General features: G+C 42.6%; 1 protein-coding gene across 3 annotated transcripts in view; it reads right to left on the bottom strand.

Moving 5' to 3' along the window:
* Positions 1-956: 956 nt before the first annotated feature.
* PLA2G16 (phospholipase A2, group XVI) overlaps positions 957-11,033 on the bottom strand; it is a 36,338-nt gene continuing 26,261 nt past the window's right edge. For all 3 annotated transcript variants that reach the window (XM_011993439.1, XM_011993438.1, XM_011993437.1), the window contains one exon: positions 957-1,226. In XM_011993439.1, coding sequence (XP_011848829.1) covers positions 1,125-1,226 — 102 coding nt within the window. In that variant the 3' untranslated portion in view covers positions 957-1,124. The remainder of the gene's footprint in view (positions 1,227-11,033) is intronic.

The following is an 11,033-nucleotide window of genomic DNA, read 5'->3' on the forward strand; positions in this document are numbered from 1 at the left end:
AGGAAACATTCACAAGCAAGTAGGGAAATACCACCCTGTGGAAGGACGGACCGTCGGCCCCAGGGGAGTACGTCTGAGGAATACTCGAAAAAAAGCACTTCAGAAAAATGGTCACTTTGAACACCAGCCAAGCCCAGCGAGCAACAGCTGCAAGACCTCAAATGACCATCCACACAACATAGCACCCTCTCCCAGCCTGACCCGTAAGGGCTCAGCAGCAGGGATGTCAGCCATGAGCCCAGCCAAATCCCTAACCCACTAAGCTCTCAAGCAACATTTGCACCATGTGACCCACCATCAGGCATAGGTGATACGTCTAGTGGAGATCACCTGACCCAAAGGTAGCCAATGGGAAAGTTGAGTTAGCCGGCGAACTGAGCCTATCAGATTATCTCCTGGGGGTGGCGCTGGGAGCGTGGACCCGCAGACAGACTGCAGGGAAAGAATCTGAGCAGATGTGGGAGGAGAAGAGCAGGCAGGAATGTGGGTCAGAGACTTGGGGATCATGGCAAGCAGACGCGGTGAGGAAGCAGGAGTGCCAAGGAGATGGAAGCAACAAGGCGGAGGGAAGACGTGTAGAGCAGAGGAAAATAATGGAAATTTTAGTAAGATTGGCAAGCACCTATACTAGATTTCCTGATAGCCAAGGACTTTTTTTTTTTTCAACTCGGCTGAGCATCTACAGACTCCAGCTGCTGATTCTCAGAGGCCATCCCAGATCTAGTTCCAGGCCAAGAGTCCCAGCTGTCTGCTGGTTTCTATTCTTGTGTATTACGTCTGTCTGTCTCCCTTCCGCCTCACATGTATTCTGACGACCAGAAACGCCCTCTAGTTGAGATAACTGGAGCTGGACCTTGCTTGCTGCAATGCAAAGAACACAAAAAGAAAGTGAAAGAAAACCCTGACCAGGAAGAGAGCCCAGTTGTTCCCTGGACAGAATTCACACCAGGCAGTTCTTGCTGCATTTCCCCCAATAAAATCCTCCCTCGTTGTACTTTATTTTATTCTGTGAAAATAAGCCTTATTATAAATCACAATGAAATCCACAAACCAAACCCCAAACTCTAGCAAAACAAGATCCCCTTGATGTATAAAGTCATCGCTGACAGGACAGTCTTTTTCAGTTATTGCTTTTGTCGCTTGTTTCTTGAGAACATGACTCCAATAAGGCCCATGGCTGCCAAGCCCATTCCTGCAACGCTTGCAGCGATGACGACATCTCTGACCTGCAACAAAGAGGAGGGTGGGTCAGACTCTGCGTCAGGATTCAGAGTACAGGCTGCATATTCAGCAGGAACATTCAGCTAGGGGTACCTCACATGCCCCTTGGCCTCCCTGGCCAAACTAAGGAGTCAACAAACATTGGTAGGGAAGAGGGGAGGAGAGAGCTGGACGGGGAAAGAATTCGTGACTAGAGCCAGCTGGCCTGAAATTTACATGGAACCAAAGATGGAAAACTGGATTCACCATGTGGGTATTTAAAGCATATAAATCCTCAGAGCGTGGCTGTGGAAAGGACAGGGAGCTGATGCAAGGATGGTCAAGATCTTGGCTGGCCAATGGGGAGCTCTAGAAGCAAAGGTGGAGTCAGGGAGGAATTGTTATTGAGTAGTCAGTAGCCTATGACCTCCATAAGAGCAAGGAACTCGGCTGTCTTGTTCATCGCTGTATCCCCAGTGCTTGGTCCTGCCAGGCATGGAGGATGGAGGTACTCTCCACATGTTCTTAAATAAATGACTCAACTATACATAGTAGTGATATTATACTTAGAATTATTAGGATATCTGACTTGTTTGTAGGAGGAAAAAAAGGGTTTCAAAAGTAGAAGTAAATTCCTGGGTAAAAATTGAATATATGTCCAATTTTACTGCCTCCTGAAACTCAACTAAACTAAGGCATTTGTTTAAGGCATAATTCCACAAGAATTCAGAAAACACTAAATCCTAAGGCAGCAGTGGAAAAAACTGAGGATAGACCCTAATTATACAAAAGAATACTCCAAAAGGATCACAAATTAAACCCAGGTGCATCTGGAAGTGGGAAAGAATGAAAGAGAGCTTTAGCTGGTCCCTGAACCTCCTCCCTGACCCTCCTCCCTGACCCGCAACAGAAGTCTGAAAGTTTATTCTCTGCAGAGGGTACAACAGAAGGCTTCGGGGCCTAGAAACCTAGAAGCACATGTGAGAATGTGGGTATCATACCACAATCAAGAGACTGAGACTGTAAAGATGCTAAATGTGAGACTCCCAGACCTCCTACCCCTCTCTGTTCCCAGAACTTTACCCTCCACACAAGAGTCCAGAAGACTTTTCTGGGGAATCTGGCCCAAATGCAAATAACTGGGAATTCCCAAACAGCCCACCCAGATCATCTTGCAGTGAAACTCAAAGTCAGCAAGCCACTGCCCTATGCCCACCTCCACTCACTCAGAGCTCCATCCAGTAGCAAATCCCCACTTTTTTTTTTTTTTTTTTGACAAACTGAAAACTGTTCAGCAAACAGTATGAAAGAGGTGAGATGCTCAGCTGGGTACAGTGGCTCACGCTTGTAATCCCAGCACTTTGGGAGGCTGAGACAGGTGGATCACTTGAGGCCAGGAGTTCCAGACAAACCCAGCCAACGTGGTAAAACCCTGTCTCTACAAAAAATACAAAAATTAGCCAGGCCTGGTGGGCATGTGCCTATAGTCCCAGGTACTCAGGAGGCTGAGGCAGGAAAATCACTTGAACCCGGGAAGTGGAATTTGCAGTGAGCAAAGATCGCACCATTGGACTCCATCCTGGGCAACACAGCAAGAAAGAGGTGAGATACTCTGTTTATATAAATCATAATGAAGTTATCTCAACAACATAATGACTTTACAGTATACATTAGAGGCCAGTATATATAGAGGGTAAGAGAATAATAACAAAGAAAACATAAGGAGAAAGAATTAGCATCTCTTTCTAATCTATGAAGTTGAATAATAAATCTTGGTCAAAATAATTTTCTGATAGTAAGACAGTGAGTATTATTGTGTATAAAACTGAAAAACCAAAACTTAAATATAAGAAAGGTGGCTTTACACAAGTACCATTTGACAGAAATGTTATTTGTAATTTCTCTTGGAAAAAAAGAACTGTTTAAGATGCTTTAAGGATTCTAAAATAAAAAGAACCAATACATATTTAGCTTAACAAATTTAAGAGGAGAAATTGTATTTAGATGTTGTAATTTTAAAACCTAGGGCACACAACATTTAACCAACAGACCTTGTTTTTAGGATATAATTTGTTAACTATTTTAGTTTACACTAAGTAATATGAATTGGTTTTCTTTGAATTCAACTGAACATGATGGTTGTAAGTGCACTTTTTTTTTTTTTTTTTTTTGAGACTGAGTTTTGCTCTTGTTTCCCAGGCTGGAGTGCAGTGGCACAATCTCGGCTCACAGCAATCTCCGCCTTCCAGCTTCCAGCGATTCTCCTGCCTCGGCCTCCCAAGTAGCTGGGATTACAGGTGCCCGCCACCACACCTGGCTAATTTTTGTATTTTTAGTACAGACGGGGTTTTACCATGTTGGCCAAACAGCTCTCGAACTCCTGACCTTGTGATTCACCCGCCTCGGCCTCCCAAAGTGCTGGGATTACAGGCGTGAGCCACCGCGCCCTGCCCGGCAAGCGCACCTTTAATCATGAGCATACAACCAACATACCAAACATCTGAAGAAGGCCTCTAAAATTGAAGACAAAAACAAATAGCAATCTGGAGAAACGGAAACCATACCTAGAAAAGAAACCATCCTTTTAAAAACTACCATTAGATCGCTTCTCGGCCTTTTGGCTAAGATCGAGTGTAAAACTTATCATTGGAGAATAAGACAGCATATTGCATCCAATAAATAAGAACATGGTACTGTAAAAAATAATGGAATATTGAGAGAATAAAAATGGTTCATAGAAAATAAAAATATGACAGAAATAACAAACTCAATAGAAAGGTTGAGTTAAGGAAATCTCTCAAAAGGAATAGCAAAAAAATAAAGAAATAGAAACCAAAGTAAAAAACAACAACAACAAAACAATCTGGCTGGGTGCAGTGGCTCACGCCTGTAATCACATCACTTTGGGAGGCCAAGGCAGGCGGATTGCTTGAGCTCAGGAGTTCGAGACCAGCCTGGTCAACATGGTGAAACCCCATCTCTACAAAAAATACAAGAAATTAGCCAGGCATGGTGGTGGGCACCTGTAATCCCAGGTACTCGGGAGACTGAGGCAGGAGAATCACTTGAACCCAGACGGCAGAGGTTGCAGTGAGTTGAGATGGTGCTGCTGCACTCCAGCCCAGACAACAGAGCAAGACTCAGTCTCAAAAGAAAAAAGAAAAAAAAAAAAAAGAAATAGTGCTCTGAGTCCCATCTTAATGGATAAAAGTAGACCTACACAAAGGCATATTACTATGAAATTTTAGAAGATTGTGTAAAGATATTACAGCATTTAGAGCAGGGAGAAAAACAGGAAATGGAGAAAAGGTCAGGAACCAGGATGGCTTCAGACTTCTCAAAAGCAATTCTGGAAGCAAGAAGACAATGGAGCAATGCCTCCAAAACTCTGAAGTAAAACCATTCCCAACCTGGAATTCTATACCCAGACAAAGTATCAAATCGAGTGAGAGGGTAAAATGACAAGTAATTCAGACATACACGGTCTCAAAGAATTGACCTCCCATGCATCCTTTTACAGAAAGCTGCTGAAAATGGTTCCCCCAAAACAGGGGAGTAAATGGAAAAAGTAGAAGATGTGATAGAGAGAAAATGGGCCTTCTAGTACTAGAGAGACTGCGTGGGAATCTCCCCAGAATGACAGTGAAGGGAGATCCCAGGATAACAGCTTAGTACCAGGTATAAAGAATAACTGGTAGGCAGAATGATAAGCCCCAAAAGGTGTCCATGTCCTAATTTCAGGAATGTATAAATGTATCATGCTACATGGCAAGTGAGAATTAAGGTTACAGATGGAATTAAGGCTGCTAATCAATTTACCTTAAAATAGGGAAATTATCGGCCTGGCGCAGTGGCTCATGCCTGTAATCCCAGCACTTTGGGAGGCCGAGGAAGGTGGATCACGAGGTTAGGAGTTCAAGACCAGCCTGGCCAATATGGTGAAACCCCATCTCTACTAAAAATACAAAAATTAGCCAGGCATGGTGGCGGGTGTGTGTAATCCCAGCTACTCGGGAGGCTGAGGCAGGAGAATCGCTTGAACCCAGGAGGCAGAGGTTGCGGTGAGCCGAGATCATGCCACTGCACTCCAGCCTGGGCAACAGAGTAAGACTCTGTCTCAAAAAAATAAAAACAAAAGAAAAGAAGAAATTATCCTAGATTATTCAGGTGGGCCCAATGTAATTACAAAGTTCCTTAAAATGTAGAAGACAGACCGAAGAGTCAGTGTCACAGTGATGCAATATAAGACTCAACCAGCCATTGCTCTAGCTTTGAAGATAGATGGGGACTATACTCCAAGGAATGCCAGTAACCTCTAGAAGTTGGAAAAGGCAAGAAAATTGATTCTTTCCTACAGACACCAGAAAAGAATGTCAATGCTTTGATTTTAGCCCAGTGAAACTCATTTTAGACTTCTGGCCCACAGAACTGTTGCTAATAAATTGTGGAGTCTTAAGCCACTAACTTTGTAGTAATTTGTTACAGCAGCAATAGGAAAATAATGCACTTATCAATCCAGATTGAAGCATTGTGACTTCAGAGCCCAGCGTGTTGAGGACTGCCATAACCATCATCCTCTCCCATTGTACTGTGTTTCTAACCTAAAGCAACTTCTGGAGGATATGGTCTACCTAAATAAGAGAAAGAGCAAAGAAACAGAAAACTAAGAGATCACAGAATCAGAGAATGCAATCCAAGAGAAGGAAAGGAAATCCCAAGGATGACAGCAAAGGGGAGTCCAGGATGACAGCCATGCAATTGGCCAAGGAGCAATCAGCACAGAGGGAAGAAGGGCCATCCCTGGGATAGATGTGTCCAAGCAAAATAAACAAGAACTGGTAGATTACTTGATGTGATTTCCCTTGTGGAGAACTGTACCGAGAGCTAATTGGATCGTGTGGGAAGAATTGACAATAGATACAAAGAAAACTCAGCAATGAAAGGAAGTAGTAATTATCATCAAGAAAAAAGAACTCCCTCCACCTCCCTCCCCAAACAGAAAGGAAACTATCACAATATACCACAACACTCGGCTGTGAGTTTTGCCATCATGAGTCCTGGCTGCTGAAAGATCAGTTCTGGGCACCTTGGGTTAATTACACTGCTGTGTTTCCTGAGGTTAACGACAGCTATGTGTTTCCTGACATTAAACACATTTGTGGCCCAGATAAGCCTCGGTAGCATCAAGATACATATATATTTTAAACCCTGAAGATCTCCAAACTCTTCTCAACATTGGTCACATATAAGTTTTAACAGATGGCCAGGCACAGCCATGCTTCTAATCCCAGCACTTTGGGAGGCCGAGGCATGCGGATGATGAGGTCAGGAGTTCGAGACCAGCCTGATCGACATGGTGAAACCTCGTCTCTACTAAACATACAAAAATCAGCTGGGCGTGGTGGCAGGCACCTGTAATCCCAGCTACTCAGGAGGCTGAGGCAGGAGAATCGCTTGAATCCGGGAGACAGTGGTTGCAGTGAGCCAAGATTACGCCACTGCACTCTAGCCTGGGCGACAGAGTGAGACTCTATCTCAAAAAAAAAAAAAAAAAAAAGTAGTTTTAACAGACAGAATTCATGATGACCAGATGACCAAAGTTTGGATGGAGCTACCAACCTAAGGTTTGACTCTGATAAGTCTTTAAATGTTCCTCTAAAAGATAATTAGGCATGGTTTTGTGGCAGCCATGGTTCTGTTGGGTTAACTTGCTAGGGAGCCTGCATAAAATCACTCGTATCCAGCATTTTCCTGGCTAAGCTCTGTGTCAGGGTAGGAGAAATAGTTTGCAGATAACGGAGGAGGAATAATATGTCCCTAGTTCTTTATAGAACCTCATGGTGTGAAAACAAATGCTGATGCAACTGGTTCATACAAAAGATACTTTGTCAAGGAAAACAACAATAATCTCATTGTTTGTAGTCATGCTTGGTACATAGTCAAAGAGTATGATTAAACACAAGACTGTTGGAAGCTAGTTAGTCCTAATAGCGCAAACTTTCTGGGAAAACCTCTCTCTCCAAGAGTCAGTGCTACCTTCAGATGCCATTGATCATTTTCGTGCTGCAGACTGAAAGTCCAACTGCTGTGTTATTATTACAGGATTTGTGATCATGAGAATGGGCTACCTGGTGTGTGTCACAGGTCTTAAATCAGGATATTGTGAAAGAGAAAAGCTGTCTCTCATTAGAAATAGTAAGAAGACTTGTTTTGTTTTGTTTTTAAGTGGGCAAACAAATTCTACCAGACTATAGACATTTATACATTTATACTACAGAGCTCTTCTGAGTTAAGCCCTGATTTAGGGAAATCTGAATCATTTCTAGAAAAAAGAAAGTGCTAATGTGCTGCTTTCACTTTCAACAACGTTATAGGGTGGATTAAAGAAGAAGTGGCGACTGTAGTGTTATTCTGAAAGCAATGGAATTTAGACTGTTAGAGGTCACGATATAAGAATGGTTATGAAATAGTTGTATATTTTCCAACAGTGAACAAGTATACAAAAAATAATAAATAAATTATTTTAAAAGAAATAAAATATTTGTATAGGAATTCAGTTTCATTTACAGTAATTTCAAAATAATACCCCACAATTTATCAGATTTATGTTATATATATATATATATGTATATATGGCCACCAGACACATCTTCAATTTCTTTTTACCTTAATATTTTCTCTCACTCAGACTAGACTTCATTGTGAGTATAGCTTCTGGTTGCTTTTTTTTTTTTTTAAGTACTATTCAGTATGAAAGCTTCTTTACAAGATCCTACTAAAATATAACTTTTTTGAAACCTAAATATTTTTAGGTAGGTGGAAAGTAGGAGAATCTTTTTTTAGAATATTCTTAGGCATATAAAGCATAACTTACATTTTAGTTTAAATTCATTGTTTCCCTTTCTTCTCGGGAAATTTGATTGATCATAAATATTCTTTTGAAGGAAAATCTAGTCTGCTTCAAAGAGCTCAGCACAAATAAACATAATGACTGATCAGATTCTTTAAAACAAAAATATCCTTGGCCGGGCGCGGTGGCTCACGCCTGTAATCCCAGCACTTTGGGAGGCTAAGATGGGTGGATCAAGAGGTCAGGAGATCGAGACCATCCTGGCTAACACGGTGAAACCCCGTCTCTACTGAAAATAGAAAAAAATTAGCCGGGCGTGGTGACAGGCACCTGTAGTCCCAGCTTCTAGGGAGGCTGAGGCAGGAGAATGGCGTGAACCCGGGAGGCGGCAGAGCTTGCAGTGAGCGGAGATTGCGCCACTGCACTCCAGCCTGGGCGACAGAGCGAGACTCCATCTCAAAAAATATATATATATATCCTCACGAGTTAAATGAAAAGGAAAGTCACTGCACTGACAATGCTTACAAAGAAAAATACTGGTGGACAGTTTCCCGTTTGTACTAAATCTATCATCTCTAGCAAGATGGGGCATGCATCAAAGTTCTTTTTTTTGTTTTGTTTTGTTTTTGGGGGGATGGAGTTTTGCTCTTGTTGCCCACCTGGAATGCAATGGCGTGATCTCGGCTCGCTGCAACCTCCACCTCCTGGGTTCAAGTGATTCTCCTGCCTCAGCCTCCCAAGTAGCTGGTACTACGGGTGCACACCACCACGCCCAGCTCATTTTTGTATTTTTAGTAGAAACGGGGTTTCACCATGTTGGCCAGGATGGTCTCGATCTCTTGACCTCGTAATCCACCCGCCTCGGCCTCTCAAAGTGTTGGGATTACAGGTGTGAGCCACTGTGCCCGGCCAGAAGTTCTATGTTAATTTGACTCGCAGCATGTGTCAGTGATCATTACTCACCTAAGTCACTAGTTCTCAACTGGAGACAGTTTTTCCCTGTGGGGGGAATTTGGCAACATCTACAGACATTTTTGGTTCTTACATCTGGCTATGGGATGCTGCTGGTATCTAGTGTGTAGAGGCCAGGGATGCTGCTAAACATCCTACAGTGTACAGGACAGGACACGACAATGAAGAATTATCTGGCCCATAATGTCACTAGTGCTGAGGCTGAGAAACCCCCATTCTAGACCAAGAAATGAAAGAGGAAATCTTTAGAAGCAGTAGAGATGGCACCTCTGTTTGTGTTGTAGAATATTCTGGGTTCATTTTCTGTGATGGGATCACGTAGAATTGTTCATGGTGTTTCATTGTTGGTTATCATTGTTTTGCCTCTTTCAAGTGAATGGGTAGATGGGTAGGGCCAAAGTCACAGGAAGAAAAGTGTGATGTGTTCAATTTGTATTGTTTCATTTTGCAAGGGTTAAATTATTGTTAACAAAAAGAATAATGGTATAAAACATTTCTTATTTTACTATCTCAGGATTTGGAATTTTATTTAATTACTCTAAATAGCATTTGTGGCCAGGCACAGTGGCTCACACCTGTAATCTCAGCACTTTGGGAGGCGGATACAGGCAGATCACTTGAGGTCAGAAATTCCAGACCAGCCTGGCCAATATGGGGAAACCCCACAGCCTGGCCAATATGGGGAAACCCCATCTCTAATAAAAATACAAAAATTACCCAGGTGTGGTAGCACATGCCTGTAGTCCTGGCCGCTCTGGAGGCTGAGACAGGAGAACCACGTGAACCCAGAAGGTGGAGGCTACAGTGAGCCAACATCGCACCACTGTGCTCTAGCCTGGGCGGCAAAACGAGACTCTGTCTTAATAAATAAATAAAAAGATACATAAATGGGAAACAAGAGAGAGAAGATAAGAAAATCAGCAGAGCAGTCTAGGGGGTCCAACAGTCTAATAATACGAGTGCCAGAGAACACAAAATGGAAAATTTCCCAGAACTAAAGAAACTGAGTTTCCAAATTGACAGGAGTCATTGAGTACCTGGCACAATACCGAAAATAGATCCGTGCAAGGTAATAAAATTTCAGAACACTGAGAATGAAGAGAAGATTCTATACGGTTCTGAAAAGAAAGAATCGATCACACACAAAGGATCAAAAACCAGAACAGCTTCAGACTTCTCTACCACAGTAGCAAAAACTAGATGACAATAAACCAATGCCTTCAAAATTCTGGAAAAAAAAATACTGTTTCTAACCTAGAATTCTATATCCAGCCTTAATCAAATGTGAGGATAAAATGAAGATATTCTCAGGCATGCGAGATCTTGTTTTGTTTTTGTTTTTTTGTTTGTTTCTTGGTTTTTTTGTTTTGTTTTGTTTAGACCAAGTCTCACTCTGTCACCCAGGTTGGAGTACAGTGGCGTGATCTCAGCTCAGCTCATTGCAACAACCTCTGCCTCCTGGGTTCAAGCAATTCTTGTGCCTCTGCCTCTCGAGTAGCTGGGATTACAGGCACATGCCACCATGCCTGCCTAGGGATCTTTTTCAAATGTACCATTTCTCAGTAAACTATTAGGGGAAGTAGTCTACCAAAACAAGGGCATAAACCAAAAAAGAGAAAGATGTGAACTACAGAGGATAAAAGCATTAATACAGCAGGGAACCGAAAGGAATTTCTAGGATGCTAGTAAAAAGAGATACCAAGATGACAGCCATGCCTCATCAAGTGTGACTCAAGAGACAAATGTGGCCGGGCACAGTGGCTTATGTCTATAATCCTAGTACTTTGGGAGGCTGAGGCATTAGGATCATTTGAGCTCAGGAGTTCAAGACCAGACTTGGCAACAGAGTGAGACTTCGTCTCTGTTTTTTTTTTCTTTTTTTTTTTTTTTAGACAGAGTCTCGTTCTGTCGCCTAGGCTGGAGTGCAGTAGCCGGATCTCAGCTCACTGCAAGCTCCGCCTCCCGGGTTTACGCCATTCTCCTGCCTCAGCCTCCCGAGTAGCTGGGACCG

Source organism: Mandrillus leucophaeus, unplaced genomic scaffold, assembly GCF_000951045.1.
Source record: "Mandrillus leucophaeus isolate KB7577 unplaced genomic scaffold, Mleu.le_1.0 Scaffold43, whole genome shotgun sequence".
NCBI lineage: Eukaryota > Metazoa > Chordata > Mammalia > Primates > Cercopithecidae > Mandrillus > Mandrillus leucophaeus.